We start from the raw sequence: 19,215 nt of genomic DNA on the forward strand, positions 1-19,215 counted from the left end.
AGAATAAGCAAAGCAGCAGACCATCCAATGTAAATTATTCACCCCAGGGTGAATTCTTTCCTTCATTTCTGATGACCGGATGGTAAATGCATAACCTTGACAAATACTGAAGACCTCATATATGTTCATGCATTATTCACAAAAGGTTATGTAACCATTTGGGTTATGCATTTACTGAAATTATAAGGAAGTTGGACATTTACTGTAAAACAATATGAAGAAAATAAAAAAAAAGAGCTGCCAACTTCTGCCACAATGCTGCGTTGCAAAGTCTACTTTACACACTGTAAACACATCTGTGCTACAACATCTTTGCAGGCAGACTGCAGCGCTGCCACCTTTCCCTACACTTTCTGGTGTTGAATTTATACCGTTATATATTATTTGCTCTTTGCTCTGGATAATACTGTATATATATATATATACAGTATCTAGAGCAAAGTAACACCAGGCCTTCCCCAATTAATTATATTTTTGACAAAATCTGACACATGCATTATATATGACCATAATTATTGTACATCTAAATCATCACAGTTTATACTCTCAAATTGCTCAGAATGTAAATATTGTACTTGAGTGAGAATTAACATTTTAAAGGCTAACCGGATTATGTTTTATAGCATAGAAGTTGTTATCTTTTTATGTGTTTAGTTTGGTTGAACTATATTTCCTGTGCCAAAAATCTAATCCAGCGCTTTAACAACAGCACTGCCACCTGTAGAAGCCAAGCCCCCTCTTCTTTGAGGAAATGATGTAACAGGACAAGGTTCAATTCACTGCTTTTAACACTTTAAAAACAGGAAATGGCTTCTCCTCAATTTTCAAGTTCAAGAAAAGATAGTAAAGGCTTTGGCACAAGACGTTAACCAACAAAATGAGAAATAACAGATATTCAGGAATGAGCTATAATTAGTGATTTCATTATAGTTTTATAGGCATTATTTAATATAATGACTCAACATTTATTAAAAGACCCACATATGAATTGACCCCTGTCTTGTTACTGGATTACTTCACTGAGGTCATACAGATTCAAATGCATTATCGCCCAAGTCACTATTCAAAGATTATATTAGGGTCACATTCAACAATAAAATATTCAATAAAAAACTGATAAATAATTGAATTGAAATATACTATATACAAATATGTTAATCAAATTTAGACTTCCATGATATGATAGATAACTATGCATAATAACTGTATGGCTTTAGTGAAGCGTTATCAAACAATTTCATGTTTGTTTTATACTGAAAGAATTGTTTGTATTTATGTTTCTGTTTCTGTCTATATAGAATTTTCTATTTCCATGTACCAAAAAACATTGTATATAAAATGTCTCAATGCAATAGTGTGGCACCGACTCTTTTTCTTCTCTTCAGTAAACAAAATGTGAGAAAAAAACACTTTTTACAGCACAATTAAAGCTAGAGGTGATATGTTAAAGCTTTTCAAAGGGTCACTGCTGTTGCAGAATATATCCAACTATTCAATAATGAAAAAAACACAAAGTATAACCTACTTTACCTCTATAATTTGCCTCATAAACACTCTTCTTAATATAGTAAATAAAAGGTATTCACAAAATAGGCAAGATCACCTTTCTCACTTGTATAATATACATACTATATTTTCTATGTGTTTTATTTTTTAATATTTCTGTGACCCCAACACACGTTTGTGTAAAAAATAATGGTATGACTTGAATTTGAATTTAGGGAATTGCTTCAGCAGTCGTTACATCGCAATGTAAAGAATTCTCAGAAAGGTATCACGACTTGTGCTTTTACTCTTTAATGCATAAGCTCAGTTTTTGATGTTAGAAAACGTCACCCTGTCCTGAGACAAATAGTTAAACTACTCAAAACACCAAATATACTGTAAAAATCTAAATCTCAAGATAATTAATGGAGACATTGTGTCATTTATTGCTGAGGTTTCGGAACTATGAGTTTACTCTTGGGTTACTGACAAAATACAAAGTGTAAATCTTACCATGTCTCTGTAGTTGGGGTAGAACGTCTGATCAATGAGAGGGATCTTATCGGAACCTAACTTCTTCTGATTACTGATCAGCTGGGAGAACTGGAGGACAGGATGACAATGGAGAAAGAGAAGAACAGCAAGAGAAAGTTAACTGCAACGTTAACACAGGTTGTTGATTAAGTGGCATGTATTACAACAGTAATACAGTACAGTGACAATATTTGTATAGCAATAATCAATGTAGTGTTTTTTAAACTGAGCTTGGCAGCACAAATAAATCCTCAAACTGATCTTAATAAGAATGTACAGCTGCCAGCTCCATTCAAATGTATCCTCATGAACACTATAGTTAATAAAATACTTGTTGTTGTTGGTGTAAATTAGTTTTGCTGAAATTGCTCACAGCCCAAGGTTTGTCGCAGAGGTTGTAGATGGAGTCCAGAGAGTTGACTGAGGGGACGCCCGCATACTGCAGGCCGATGATCAAGTTCCTAAAATCCTCGTTCTGGGCCATGCTGAAGGCGTGCTGGCGCACCAAGACAAAGTCAGGCCTGAAAGACCTGGTGTGAGAGCAGCAGAGGGAATCAAGAAGAAATAAAAAGGTTGAAATACATTTCTACTTTATATCACTATATCACTATGAGTATTTCCACACATAGCCCGTGTTAATAGAATAATAATCCAAAACCAAATCCATTTTTGGATGCAGATACCACTGACCTGCATTTTTGCATTAAAGAAAGAGAAGGGATAGCATTAAATAAAGAGCATTGCTAAATACAACTGAAGAGGATTTTTTCCCCGACACACTCAACACAGGAAGCAGTTTGATGGTAAATGAAGCCTGAAGTGGGTGATTGATGTTACATTCATTTAAAAATGACACAACTATTTATATCACAGGGCTTTATCGAATATACAATTTAACAAGTATCACTTCACTATCAGTGGAATCTTTCTTTTTTAATCTATGACACGAATAGTGTCACTGATAAAATAAATGTAAATAAGAAGAGTAACCTGCATGTTTTGTTAAAGAAGGTTTTGCTTCAGGAAGATGTCAGATATTTCTAAAATGAATGTACCTTTGAATTGCATATAGTTAGAGAGAACAGAGGCACCCTAACAACATCAAGCAGTGAATCTTGAGCAAAATCATTGACGACATTTCTTGTCTTAATTAATTTACTTAGTACAGTATGCAGATCTCTGGTAAAGAGACACTGTTGTGATATATTAAAGTGTTTTTTCAGAAAGGGTGTACCGATGACAAGAATAAGGAATAACTATACAAAAAAAGCTAATCTTCTCAGTGATCGTCTCGTTTACCAGAGTAGATTACACATAGGCATCAAAATTAAATTTCCTCAACTGCTTTCCAGTTGTCCTTGACAATCACATAGAGTTGCGCTACTTCACTCTAACAAACACAATTGGCCACATCACCATTGGTACCTGCACTGTGAGGATGTAAGGGGATCAATACCTAAAATATCAATACGAAGTCTTGTTTTGAGTATGGATACGAGCATCAATAGGACTGATACTAAATCTTTTACCAGTCTCAAATCAGGTTTTGCTTTCCTGCTTTTGCTCTTCTGCTGCTGTGCGTGCTGCTTACAAAGAACAGATGTTGGTGGTCATGAGAATGTATTCAGAAGTAGTCTGTTAATGAGGCAGTCACACTTCTCCTCTCCACGATAGTACATTAGGAGACTGTCGTCCCAAGAAGAAGGAGAGCATCAGTCGTTTCAGCATGTATCCCAAAACCACATGTTTAGATTTAAGTGACAAAAGCCCTCCAGCAGCCCCAGTGATTATAGAAGTGAGGTGACGTCGATATAGAGCGACAACGTCTGCATAGGGAGGAAGTCGTAATGGACGAGTCAACAAGACAGTTGTTAATTTCTTGTTATCCACTGACAATCAATGTTGTTTTTTTAAGATGGACCACTATTGGTCCATAATCTTAACTGCGACCATGATAACAAAGCTCCCCTAATCTTAAAGTCCCAGCGAAATCGAAGTTAGAGCATCTTTAGCTTCTGTACTTTGACGTTAAACAGAATATTTGAGTGGTGTCCAGTTACACTAGGGATTTAAATCAAATCCTAAACATTTGATTGGGCTGCTTAAAAATTAGCGGCTTAAGATAGGGAGCTACTGGGGATGGTGGCCTGTGTGTTGTTTTACAGGTAGGAAATATGATTGGATTTTGATATAAAAGTAAAAGTTGCAGTTGGAAATAAATAAGAAATTGCATATATTCTTGTATATATTGTTGAACAGGTGCATAATATGACAGAGCATGTGGTCTAAAATGCATATGCTCTAAAAAGACATCATCTTAATTCTTAATCAAGTCGTTTTTGCGCCTTAACCTAACCAAATCTTAACCATAACATCATGAAATATTTGTTTGAGTGATTTATATCGGATTTGGAGACAACTGGTCGCTTCAATGTGTTGTTGTAGAGAACACAGACAAAACAAATATTTTATTTGGCAATTATAATCCATCCATCCATTTTCAATACCGCTTATCCTCATTAGGGTCGCGGGGGCGCTGGAGCCTATCCCAGCTGACATAGGGCGAAGGCAGGGGACACCCTGGACAGGCCGCCAGTCCATCGAGGGCACATGTAGGGACATACAACCATTCACTCTCACATTCACACCTATGGGACATTTAGAGATCAATTAACCTGCAGCATGTCTTTGGACTGTGGGAGGAAGCCGGAGAGCCCGGAGAGAACCCACGCTGCCACGGGGAGAACATGCAAACTCCACACAGAAGGACCGCTCCGACCGGGAATTGAACCCGCGGCCCTCTTGCTGTGAGGCGACAGTGCTAGCCACTACACCACCGTGTAGCCCGGCAATTATAATAATAATCTTAAATTTAAGATGATTCTGGACATGTTGTGGTATTGCCCATCCGTAGCTGGAGTTGGGACTGGCTGTGGAGGAAGTTGTGTGAACCTCCCACACATGTTGTCCTCCTGGTGAAAGGAAGCTGCTGAGGGCGTGTGTGTCATAGAGGTGTGTGTCTGCAGCCCAAAGGTCGAGTTAAGAGTGTTGAGTGGTGCAGAGGGAATCTGGTAGTCAAAACCTGGAGGATGAATCCACACAAGTGAAAAGAAAACAAATGCTAAATGGCATACACTAATTTGTTTTCAAGTTTTCAAGTTTTTATGATTTAATACCGTTGTGTAGGATTGTTATGATTTTTTAATTTTTAAAAATGTTTTAAACTGTATTGGTCTCCACAGCAAAACACTAAAACCAACAGCTCTAGAGCTCACAGAAGCAATCGGTGTCCAACAGATTAAGGGCAAAAACAATAATCAGTGCAGCTCAGTGGAAGGTTGATGATGATAGTACATGACTCCTGTTAGTTTTCCTTTTGTCTCTGAATGTGTGTGTGTGAGAGAGAGGGAATGTGAAGGGTGGGGGGAGGTGTGAGAGAAAAGAGACAGAGAGAGAAAACTCTGGCACAGTGCGACCACCACCAGCTCTTCCTGCACCGAGAATACTAATCAGACCCCAAAAACTAGAAAAGAGACACAGCAATTGACTGTAATCGCTTCATTGCTGACAGTAGGCTGTAAAGATCAACATGATCACGTCTCTCAATTTAATACCTTGAATTGGTGGTACCAGCAGAGCAACAATCATCCGAATACGCTTTCACCTTGGATTATTAAATATGCATATTGCATTTTTGATGCAACGAAATGTGAAACAAGACTAAGAGTTTGCAGCCATGCTAGTAGCTTTGTACGGCTTTACTTAAACACACAAGTACATTTACCTAAATGCAAACATTAGCGCTAATTAGCACTAAAAAGAAAGTACAACTAAGGCTGACGTCAGTTTTGCAGGTATTTGGACATAAATTAAAGTATTGCAGTACCTGTGCTGGCTCCTCATTGGTGGAACAAGCTCCCCATTGACATCAGGACAGCAGAAAGTCTCTACATCTTCCGGCGCAAACTAAAAACACATCTCTTTCGACTATACCTTGAATAGGTAGCATTTAAATGCCGTAGTAGCACTTAAATGTCCCTTACCGATAGCACTTCAGTAGCACTTAAATGGCACTTACGGATAGTACTTTGTAGTTTGACTTTATTGAAGAAATTGTACTTGCTTGATTCTTGTTGTTCTGAGTTTGGACTCACGGTTTAATGCACTTATTGTAAGTCGCTTTGGATAAAAGCGTCAGCTAAATGACATGTAATGTAATGTAATGATGATGATGATGATGATGATGATGATGATGATGCATTCTCAAAGCGAACACAAACTCCTCTGTGTAATGCCACACACACTGTCCTGTTGCCTAAATTTAGCAAAAAACTACAGCGCTCAGCTGTTTTAAGATATAATTAATCCTTCAAAGAAATGACACTATGCTATGTATTTGTTACATTTACAAACCATTTAGTTTTTCTGTGAGAACAAATGAGCTGAGAGCTACAGACAGGAAAGGGTGTTGAGAGAGAGCCTAAAACCTTTGGATTTGGTTTTGGATCTCATTTGGTTTTGATTTGAGGAAAAATAGAATAGAATAACAGACTTATATATTTTTATTAATTTGGCATTGTTTGTTTCTGAAGTATAATAAACAGTTTACTTATTGTGAAGATTCACAACATCTTCTTCTTCTTTACAACAAAACTGCTGACTGTTCAGGCTCCAACTGCAACTTTTACAATAACTTTTTAGATTTGACACTGTCAATATTTCTCATAATTCGTAGGGTCATAGATTGTTTTAACATGGTTCTACTCAATATTCAAAATTTCAATTGCACTCAATAAAAAAAAAAGCTGAAGATCACATAGAGATATTTTCAAAATCTGGAAGACATTACATCTTCTTTGAGTTGAGGGTTACTTAGCAACACACAGACAGAGCAGTTAGCAAAATCACTGCTTTGACTTGAAATGGCAATGAACTCAGACAGGCAGACAACAAAACAGATGGACAATTATGTTGTAAACACATACATTTTCTCCACAGCCGGTCCATGTTTGGGGCGAGACTGATGTCATGATAAAACTGTGGAAGTCTACAAGGAGCTCAGATGTTGTAAAAGAACAATGGACATGGTCAGGACAAGTCTACCACTATGAATCATAGTCTCCCTGAATCCACAACATCTCAGGCAATGGTCACTCTTTGTGTGTGAGCATGTGCAAACCAAGCCCTCATAAGGCAGAAATACAGGGCGGCGAGGCTGACAGTCAGACTGAGGTGGCTGTCTTCATTTCCTGTTGGTTTTGTTTGTTGATGAGCAAAGGAAGTTAGTCTTGCATAATCACTGGCAGTCTTCAGCAGGAACACTGGTGTCTGTGCCAGTGTGGTTTGTGGTGTGTGAGTGGGTCTGTGTGATTGTCTGGCTTACGGTACGTTCACATGTAAGTACTGCGCCGGTCTGTGGGTAAAGACTGCGGTCATGCGCTTTCTCAACTGACCAGAGCTTGCTGTAAACAAGGATCTTCTGTCTCATCTTGCAAAAATAAAGTATTTGGATAATCTTTTAGGGTACGAGATAACAGATTGGGAACTATTGGATTGCCTCCTGACACGGTGAGCCGGCGGCTTATAGCTAACAGTACAAATAATGGCAAATTATGATGACAGAGCTAACAGTGTTTACCAGAGGAGGAACCGTAAGGTGGGTCAGCATAAGGTATTTTAGCCACCTAAAACAAAAAACGACGTAAAAAAATCAATACCAGTGCTTAATATTTTGAATATTTTGAATATTTTGTCCGGTTAACCTTGCCATGAGACAGCTATACCAGTATATGTTTCTGCTCTCGCCAAAGCTACCAGACTCCACACTCAATAACACAAACAAACAAACCGATCTCGGCAGCAGTCGACCTGGCAACCCCCGTGTTCTATGAGGTAAAGTGACTGTTTTCTTCAATGGGAGTCTGTTGGCTTCGGCGAGAGCACAGATAGATACAGCTTCAGTTCCCCGTCGGAATCGTCTGTCTCATGGCAAAGTAAACCCGTGGGAATATTCTTAATATACATACTGGTATCCTTTGGTGAGGCGTCTTAGGTGGATAAAAAAGGTTTTGCCGACGTCCCTGTCCACAGCAGTACATTGCTTTGCTTTTACTGTTGTCTGCTCCTCCAAGCCAGAGGCGAGCTGACCGTCATCTATAGATAATAATGCACTGACTATGAATAAGTACCTCATACAACCTCTTCTCGATCAAATGGATGTCATATATGGCTGCTTTAATAGCTTCTGGATTTAGGTAATTTCTTGGTTCATGATTGTAGGTCTTTTTAAATTGAGCTCTTAAGAGTAGAACAATTTCGTGTTTTTTTGTCATATTTTGGGATTAATCTTATTGTCAAAGTCAGGATAATCGTTAGAGTTCAATTTAGGTTTGGAATTAGGTATGTGAGAAGAAGGATTTGACTAAACTTGACAACATGTTTTTTCTCAGAACCACAGAGGAAGCGATGAGTGAGCGTGTATCTGTCTGTGGTGCTGACCTGACCACTTTGATCCCGCTCCTGATGACCTGCATGTCCACGTTACAGGTTCCATTTGAATGTGAGATGAGGTTGACCTCCGAGAACTCAGCCTACGAGGACGGAAAGAGGACACAAGAGTTTCATTATCTGTACATATTAAGTGTTGATATAGAAGTGATGAAATACACATGAATGGTAAATATTGCATAATCACATGCAACAATTCTGCAAATGTTTCCCAGTGCTTTAAATTAATAGCTGTAGAATCTCCAGGAAGAAGAATATTAGATAATTACATTCTGAAAGTGAAGGTCATCGTGCAAGAAAAGATTTGGTATTTTAACTCTAATCCATAATTACAGTTATTTTCATACCTATTGGGATATAAACACATCTATATTGTATGCGTCAATCATATAGTTATGTGTGCTTGTTTTTGGTGTGGTTGCAAACATAGGAAGGATTTCTCTGTTACTCATAGCTGTCGACTCCTGTCTCCTCTTGTGCGTATTTTAGTTTCTGTGGTCAGGCTTGGGGTTGTAACTTCACTGTCAACATCTATTACGTATGACACTGTATGTTGTGCAACCCCAGAGTATTCATTCCAGATGCAGTAACCAAATATTTCTAAATTAAAATGGTTTGCTGTAAAAGGTGGTTTAACCAATATGAAACCAAAATGTCACATCCTGTTACATATATGATATGTATTATATATATATATATATATATATATATATATATATATATATATATATATATATATACTTTATTAATCCCCAAGGGGAAATTTGTTGTCATAGTAGCGCCCAACACTTTACAGACACCAAATGGAATAGACTAAATAAACTAAACACACAAAATAAAACAGGGATGACAGATATATACCAAAAAAAAAAAAAATATATATATATATATATATATATATATATATATATATATATAAATATATATATAAAATATATATACACAATAGAATACAAATAACTCCATCCATCCATCCATTATCAGCCGCTTATCCGGGGTCGGGTCGCGGTGGCAGCAGGTTCAGCAGGCCGACCCAGGCTTCCCTCTCACCCGCAACACTTTCCAGCTCATTCTGGGGGATCCCGAGGCGTTCCAAGGCCAGCCGGGAGATATAATCCCTCCAGCGTGTCCTCGGTCTTCCCCGGGGCCTCCTACCAGTTGGACGTGCCCGGAAAACCTCTAATGGGAGGCGTCCAGGAGGCATCCTGACTAGATGCCCGAACCACCTCAGCTGACTCCTTTCGACACGAAGGAGCAGCGACTCGACTCCAAGCTCCCCCCTGATGTCCGAGCTCCTTACCCTATCTCTAAGGCTGAGCCCGGCCACCCTACGGAGGAAGCTCATTTCGGCCGCTTGTATCCGAGTAATAACAAATAACTGTGCAATAAAATATATATACACAATAGAATACAAATAACTGTGCAAGTACATTAACTTCAGGAACTGGCATAATGGCATAATGTCACATAGGTGACTGTGGTTCAGTGTTGAGCAGGGTTGTCCTTCAATCAGAGGATCGGTGGTTCGATCCTTCGCTAGCTCATGTCGATGTGCCCTTAGCCCCAAATTGCTCCCGTAGACACAGGTGTATGAATGAATGTTAGTTACTGGCACCTTAGCCACTGCAATGCGTGTGAATGATGACAAGTAGTGTTAAAGCGCTTTGAGTGATTCTTTGCGTTCTACAGGTCCAGTTACCATACCGGTCCATGAGTACTGTTGGTTTTAAAAGTGTGGTTATCCTTTTTAAACAGATAAACACAGACATATTTTTAGCTGTGGATGACAAGTGCAAAATGTTTGGAAGTGACAGTCATCAGTTTCTATGGCGCAGACAGGGTTGCAAACCACCATACCACAGCTTTATGGACGCTATTTTATATATAGTTTGCAAATATGTGTGTTGATTACGAGAATACAGTAAGAGTCGACAGCCATGGTGAGCTAAATGCTAGTATCAGCATGCTAATATGTTCACATTGACAATGCTAGCATGTGGATATTCAGATGGTAATATTACCAGGTTAGTCCTAAACAAAGTATACCTGAGTCAATAATTCAGATTAAACAGATAGAAAGATTGATTTTTATAGTCCACTACAGTACGTGATATATTTAAATGAATAACTTAAAGATAAAAGGGAGTCCGCAGGATTCGTCCTCTAATGGAAATCCATACAATATTTGTATGTTTTAGTTGAGACAAAAGTGGTCGAACCACTGACCCGACCAACACAGGCAGAGACACTTTGCTAAACCTGTGACCTCCTAGTACTAGATCATAGAGCAAGGACGCACGCTATTCACTCTTCTAGGCTGACATTGAAGATGTATTTGTGCACCAATGTCTCAACTTTTTATTTGAAACACATTTCCATATCAAATGTGAACGTGGTGTCAATTCACTTTCATCTTTCAGCTCCCCCTTAAATAAAAACAACCTTAAATAAATGATTCTGCAGCATCATAGGTCTACAAAGTCAATACGATACCTGCTCCACTTTGATGTCAAAGTCTCCAAAGACCTTCTTTCCCCGAAACACTTTGGCCCTGGAAGAGAAGAGAAGAACATTGAGTTTGCCGTTGTACACTCGATGCTGCCCTCTACTGGACATAACGCACCCTGTGGAACAAATGAGAGGGAGAAAATGGACGCCTCGTTTTGCTCTTTTTAATGACCAAACTTTCTCAGCTATAGAACAATGTTTACTTTAATGAGCTTTTTGAACTGCTGCTGATCAGCGTGGACATACCAAAACTGCAGGTAATGTCATCTCAATGGGCTGCGAACATCAAATACAGATTAGAATTCCGCTGCAATATTAAATGTCGTCTTGACATTTGAATGGTGAATGTTTCTAATACCAGCGTTGTCTGATGTTGATTAGTATCTTGGTTGCCACTTGCTCAAGAGTGATGTAGAAATGGATTACAAGCACACACACACACACACACACACACACACAAACACACGCACACACACACACACGCACACACAGAGCTGGCAGATGGAGAGCAGACAGACAAAGACAGACCGACAGGGAGAATGAGTCAAGCAGAGAGGCACAGGCTGCCAGCCAACACACAAAACGCTCAGGACGCCTCATTTTACACAATACTGAAAGTGGATCGCAGATGGTTTGTAGTGCATCCATCACCATCCCATACACTGAAGCTAAATAAAGCAATAACCATGAGCCGAGGTTATATGTTTTTGAAGTCCTGGCTGATAATAAAAACAGAGATAACTTTACAGCGTCTGACCTTACAGATTCTGTTTTTCCCTTTACTTGTCTTTACGTTTTTTTTTCATGTTCCGGCTACATTGTAGAATAGTTTGTGAGATGTAATGTCTTCTTCAACAGGTCCCCGAACCCTCCATGAATCCTCCATTCAAATCCTGTTTCCCTTTGAAATGGTATGCCAGTTTATGCACCAGTTTATGTACCATAATACAACATTAAATCAAGTTCCGTGCGCCCTCATGATCTCTGTCATCAATTAAACATACATGCACGATTCCTTCCATAGCACCACACAGGATCTTGTGTGGAGCAGCACAGAGGCATCTGGCTCGTGTCTGGTTCATTAGGACCAGACCATCTGTGAGAGAAACACAGTGAGGGTTTGATGCTGTGACTTCCACCATCAATAGCCACACCAGCAACATTTGTGAACATAAAATAACAGATATATTTATTTCTTCTGTCTTGCTGGAAGGTGCAATTCTATTAATGTCTGCGTGTGTTTTTTTTCTCAGAATGGGCATCTGCTGGAACACACTGCAATGTTGCCATGATGAAGCCCAAACATTATTATGAAAAACAAACATCCATCCATCCATTTTCAATACCGCTTATCCTCATTAGGGTCGCGGGGGCGCTGGAGCCTATCCCAGCTGACATAGGGCGAAGGCAGGGGACACCCTGGACAGGCCGCCAGTCCATCGAGGGCACATGTAGGGACATACAACCATTCACTCTCACATTCACACCTATGGGCAATTTAGAGATCAATTAACCTGCAGCATGTCTTTGGACTGTGGGAGGAAGCCGGAGAGCCCGGAGAGAACCCACGCTGCCACGGGGAGAACATGCAAACTCCACACAGAAGGACCGCTCCGACTGGGAATTGAACCCGCGGCCCTCTTGCTGTGAGGCGACAGTGCTAGCCACTACACCACCGTGCAGCCCCAGAAAAACAAACAGCCCCCGCTAAAACACACCATCGCCATTATTCTCTGCGGCTTTAATTGAAAAGCTACATTGCAGTTTTTTCAGAGGAATATATTTTAAAGTCTTTAATCTCACATTGCCACTGAATGGGTCAAAATAGGCTCAGCATATGTTCAATATCTGCAAATGCACAATGCAAAATAGTACACAAAGTTATGGATGTCAGGCGAGTGCAGTAATGGACAATTATCATGAGGCTGCTGATGTAGCCTCCCTTATTACATTCCATTAAGCAGCATGTAGCTGCCGCATAGCAACACACACCATGTGCAAACATGACTTCAAGTGAATGCCTGAGAGACGTCTTTTATGGGACGCATATGCTTGTCAGTAACAAAAAACATTAAAGACAGCCTTTAAATTGAATTTTGTGGGGTGGCAAAACACACATCTCCCGATTGCATTTATGCGTCATTACTCATTTATTTGGCCACTTGGGGGGAGCAGAACAAGCTGTAAACACATGTAAACACATTTTATTGTTGTCATAAAAAAGTGTAATTACCTGATGAACACCATTCTTAATGTAAAAATACTGATTATTGCAGCTTTACCACACATTTCAGGGATATTGCATTGACCTTCAGAGCACAGTGCTTCACATAATCTGAAACAGGAAATTCAACAGTCCGTTACATCTAATCTGCATCCTGCTCAGTGTTCAAACTAATTGAAGACAAAACACTCTTGTTTGATCAGTATAGGATCCATTTCAGACTGTATCAGAGAAATGTTTAACATTATAGATCTTAGTTCAGCCTGCTTGGCAAAACAATGCCTCACTTTATGACATTATAAGCAATACATCATATCTTCCCTGCATTTAATGTCTAGCACCCACTAGCGTTTTATAATAAGACTTGAGAACTTCAAGGAATGCAAGTCAGCAATGTTTCCTTCATTAAGGATGATCTGATAAGGAAGCGAGACCATATCGTGAACACTTGACTAATTATATTTTTGTACTTTCATTCTGGCAAAAAAAAGAAAATTAAGCAAAAAACATTATTTTAATATTACCGTAATACATCCTCAGAGAACGACTCACGTGTTTTGGTAAAGTATAACTGTTTTACATGTAGTACAACAATTAAAGTATGTTATGTAAAGAAACAGATGTGTAACAATCTAAACAATGTGTAATTGCCTCTAAATTAAATGCCTGGTCTTACTTATACAAATGATCACATATACTGTAGAATTCAATTGTGGTTCAAATCAATTATAAGATGGAGCAAATTAAGTTGCCCCTAAATCATGCCATATTACATTAAAAAAAAGAGGTTGAAGTAAATAATAATTTTAGACCAAATTGCCATTACATCTTGACACAAAGAGGACATCTTTAAAGTTTATATAGAAACTGCTACTCGGGCATTGTGTTTGTAATATTTGGATTTTGATCTCTCTATCACTCCAAGGACTGTAACAGAGTGCAACTTGCCTGAGAGACAATTCTAAAGACAAACTTAAATATCTTTAATTCATGAGACACATCAAAGGAATGGAGATGGTTTCAGGTGCATATTGTTATCTAGGAATATATTCTGTAAACCTCTATGTTTTGCCTGTAAAAGCTGCATCGTGACATTACATCATGGATGTTAGGGTCAAATTAGATGGACAGGTCACTTAGTAAAAGCTGTAATGCAGGTTTTAGGAGTTATTAACAAAGCTGCCACTGCAAACAACAGGATCAATGGCTGCGTGCTGAGCTGACATCAACAGCTGACCTCTGTTGACTCACTCAGGGTAATTTGCTTTGATCCTATTTTTATTATTGATCTGTGGAGTCCAATAGTCTGAGACAATTATGGAGCTAGAATACAATACAATAAGTAAACTTAATACAGATAATGTACAATAGCTAGAGTGTGGACTTTGTTTGTGTGTGGTACTGCCATTCACTGCCTATAACCATTTCTGCATCAATATGAAGATATCACATTCTTGATTTTAAATACAAAGATTTACTTTTTGTTAAGTTTGTTCCCAAAGGTTTCATCAAATGGTCCCAAAGCTATGTTTTACATGAACGAAAACCTGTGTAACGTAGTGAGTCACAGTTACTAAGAATAGCCACTGTAATCAGGGCATAATGAGTGAGTCTGCTGCTGATGATACATATCACATTGATACATATCACATTGATACATATCACATTAGGACAGTTGACGTTCCCGGTCACTCTCCCTCACACTTCTTTGCAATTGTTCTTATTTTTTCTCTCGGTTGTATCCATCCGCCTACGTTGCAGTTTACATCCATAGCTGTATAAAATGTAATTTCATAATCTTATCTTATTGGATATTTGTGTGATATTGATGATTAGCATCTGAATTCTTGAGATATGGCCAAACATGTGTTTTGTGAGGTCACAGTGACCTTTGACCACCAAATTCTAGTTCATCCTTGAGGCCAGGTAGAAAGTCCCTCCAATTGTTCCTGAGATATTGCGATCATGAGAATGGACCGGAGGTACTGACGGACGGTCGGAGGAATAACAATGGCCTTCCTCCTTTTCTGACACATGGCTCTGTCAAGGCAAGACTATACACTTCCAGGCCTTCTCACCACTTGATCAGAATCGTGCACATCGGGTGAAACAATACTCTAGGGGTGAGACTATCGGGGTGAAAGGGCACAAAAAGAATTGGAGCAGTCCGTTCAGCACCAGTGTGGTGGGAGACAACAGGAGTGTAAGTATTTGGCTGGCCCGCAATGTAGGGAATACATTGTGGGCCAATAGTGTAAATGAGAATACAGTGGGAGGAATAACACAGGGGCAGAGGACAGCGCTGGCTGTGGACCAACAGCTCACTCTCTGTGGACACTTCCTGGCTGCATGCTACTGGCATTGTACGTTCTTCAAGGCATCCACGTTTTTTAATGCCATAGACGGTGGTGGAAGAAGTATAGCGGTACTGCAGTTTAGAAGTACTTTTAACGTTTCACATTTGCTTAAGTAAAAGTACAAACGTATATTCATCAACGAGAACTTAAAGCACCAAAAGTAAAATAACTCATTATGCAAAGTGTTCCATTTCAGGATACTCTTATTGGATTATAATCATTGATTAATTAATGTAAGTATCACTAATGTGCAGCTAGAAAAGATGGGGGACATTTTGTTAAATATATATATACACTGCTGTGTAGCATAATCTAATATCTCATATTATATTTGTTGATCATATTTTGCATTAATAATCTGAACCTGTGGAGTAACTAGCAAAACAATTTCCCAAATAAATGTAGTAAATCAATTTATCTCTGAAAAGTAGAGCTCAATGTATTAAGTACCTGGAGGTGTTTTAGGTGGAAAACACCTGCTCTGAAATTACTGAGTTATGGCTAGAAGTACAACAAACTTTTAATAATCAGTAAAAGAAAATCAGTAATTTAGTAAGAAATGACTACAAAAAAGACTGATGACAGAAAGGGAGGAAAGCTGAGAGTAAGAAAACAGCCTGCTGCATACTCAAGAGGGCTGGCTGGAGTTAACCCAGTAAACTAATATTGTACATGTTATTGATCAACTGATTAACTGTTAAGGTTGTAAGTAACAGGTAACAGGAACAAAACTAGACAGATAGAATTCAATCAAAAGTAGTTTTCGTCAGTACACGTCAGGCTTATTTACATATCAGGCTTATTTACATATCACTCAACTGTTGCATAATGCACGTTGACCAACATTATCCTGACAGTGTGTCGAGACAAGCCAGCTACCCGATGACACAGCAGTAGTTAAGAGAACCGCAGTGAATCGCTCGGCCGTGCAAACGTGCTCAATCAAAGGAAAACACGAGCCACACATTTTTAATACTCCATTTATTCCCTCCGAGTAGAGAATCGGCGTCAGACGTTTGTCTTTCAGTGTATGTGAGTGTTTGATTGTGCCTCCGTGCACATGACGTGGGAAGAAAAAAGAATCTGATTCACTGCGTCGACCGAACTCGTGCAGCATACAAAGCTTTAAATCAGTGGTATTTGTTCACGTATTCCACACTGAGGTGAATCGCTTGAATTATTCAGCTGCCGCACAGGATGATCCTCCTCCCTCCTCCATAGCCCTGCAAAGGTATAGACTGTGTGTGTGTGTGTGTGTGTGCGTGTGTGTGTGTGTGTGTGTGTGTGTGTGTGTGTGTGTGTGTGTGTGTGTGAGTGTCACATCAATGTATTTGGATGTATATAAGTCATGGTGAAAAGGGGTCACAAGTTCTTCTACACAATCAAAAATCTAACCGAGCACATTTTAGAAATATTTTAACAAACCACTATGAGTTAGCCACGACTGGCTTTACTTTCCATTATAGATCAATAAAAACAAGTTTTGGGTTGCCTATATAGTACGAAACTACTAATCTACCCAGGAGTTTACAAAGCGAGTAATATTGTCTTTACATTATAACATTAAAATGCTCTTATATGTATACGTTAAAAACATTAGAATTAGAAAGGAGGCATTCTGCATAAAGCATAGAACACCAGAAGATTAACAACAGAAATATCTTGCTTTTACACTTAATATATGAGACATTAATTTCCTGGTTGTCCGATTCTCCCCAGTTTCCCTGCATCCTTTAATAAATTAGTCTTTGCAATGCAAGTGTTTGTGTGTGTCTGGGGTTTGTTTGTGTGAGGTTATTACATCACTGTGATAAATGATGACCTCCAGGGCAGGATGTGCTCTGATGTAGACACACACGCGCTTAGAAGTGTGTGCGTGTGTGTGTGCGTGTGCGTGGGTTTGTGTGGGTTTTAGGAGCGCCCTCTGACAGCACATCTGCCTCACTGAAAAAGGCTTGACTGGGGGAACATCTTGAAACCAACTGCAGAGCCGATTGTTTTCTCTAAGTTGCCCTGAATCTGGCCTGCAGATACACAGAAATGTGTTACTGAACTGTGAGTGTGTGCACACACGCTACGAGTGGGTCGGTGTTGTCTGTATGGGTGATTAGAACGGCGTTGTTATTGTGCTTCTTGTCCTTGGAAAGCAGGCAAGAGTCTATTTGATCTTGTCCGTGTAATTTGAGATCTTTGTTTTCTCTTCATGCCGCAGCTTTCTCTTCCTCTCTCTTCACCACCTCTCGTTTCTCGCCCACCCTCCCAACCTCCCAGTTTCTCAGTCAGGGTCTCCTGTAGTGTCTTCACCTGTAGTCACCTTCTGCATTCTGTGACACACCCATTTGAGGTGAGAATATAATTACCGGTAGTCTTACGAGTTCAATCTGCAGGTCAAATTTTTATTATTATTGCTAAATCTTATAATTCTGCAACAACTGCATTTACAATAACGAGCAAAATGAGTGCCTTCAGAGTAAAAGTAAAACAAAGCAATTAAGTACCTTTCCATTATACTGTACTTTTTACCTGAATTTATTTTACAGCTGTGTTTTCTAGTTTCTTTTCAGATTAAGCCTGCACATATTGAATATATCCGTTTATTAGCTATGATGCATCGTTACAGGTTGTACCACTGGTATAGGAAAATGCTGCACACTCAGATTGAGCTAAAGCTGAATTTCAAACTCGCAAAACTAGTCAGCTTTCACAGAAACAATCTCAAATTTTGCTTCCGCCAAAGACATTTATTTCAGGCTCAAAAAACAGATCAATTTGTATTTTGTTCTCATCATTTGCAAGGCGAGCTGAGGAGGGATTGAGAAATTGATCAGCAGTGCCAGCGCATTGTGGCTTTCAGTCATTAATATTAATACCAATATGCAAATGAACATGAGAGTACCGGAAGCGACAAACTGAACACTCTCAACTGAGAGTAGGGATGGTAATTATGAATTATGAATTGATGTGTTTATAAGAAGCACAAATGTACACTTATTAGACTGCACATCTTTTGTAAATAGATTTCAGATGACTTATCTATGCACGTTTTTATCTGCTTTGGTGCCTGATGTCAATATTCTGTCATCTTCACTCCCAACAGCGCGTGACCAGTACGGCCAATTAGCCACTCTTGTTTTCATCAAACTGAATGCAATGGTATTTGGTTTTCAGTTCACTAATTACTCGCCAAACAAGGCAAATATTGAGCATGATTGCTTCATAATAAGGTTCAACAGGCAGAAGAAAAACAACATCCTTATTACTGCAAATTGTTGGCTGTGTCAGAAGAGACTCTGCGACTGTAGTAAAGCAGTCTGATTATGCCTGTTGCATTTCTGTGGAGGCCAAGATCTGTGAGAAAGAAGTTGTGTGTGACAGGAGTTGACATCTCTGCCTTTCAAAGCACATGTTTGGTCTGACAGTAGTTTACACTGTAGTTTGACATTTCTGTTAAATTGCTGCTGTAATCAGATATCTGTTATCATATGTCTCTCTTGGAAGAAAACGTGATTTTTATTTGTGTTAATTCCAAAGTGACTATAAGTTAGGCCAGAGGCTCTGGTGATGTTTGTTTTGAACATCAGAGAGACAATAACACAAAGG

At 39.1% G+C, this 19,215-nt stretch overlaps 1 protein-coding gene across 1 annotated transcript in view; it reads right to left on the minus strand.

Annotated features, from left to right (window-relative positions):
- syn2b (synapsin IIb) overlaps positions 1-19,215 on the minus strand; it is a 64,850-nt gene that overhangs the window by 19,524 nt on the left and 26,111 nt on the right. The window contains 4 exon segments of the mRNA XM_034532800.1: positions 1,999-2,088; positions 2,393-2,549; positions 8,518-8,609; positions 11,020-11,077. Coding sequence (XP_034388691.1) covers positions 1,999-2,088; positions 2,393-2,549; positions 8,518-8,609; positions 11,020-11,077 — 397 coding nt within the window.

This window comes from Cyclopterus lumpus, chromosome 5, assembly GCF_009769545.1.
Source record: "Cyclopterus lumpus isolate fCycLum1 chromosome 5, fCycLum1.pri, whole genome shotgun sequence".
NCBI lineage: Eukaryota > Metazoa > Chordata > Actinopteri > Perciformes > Cyclopteridae > Cyclopterus > Cyclopterus lumpus.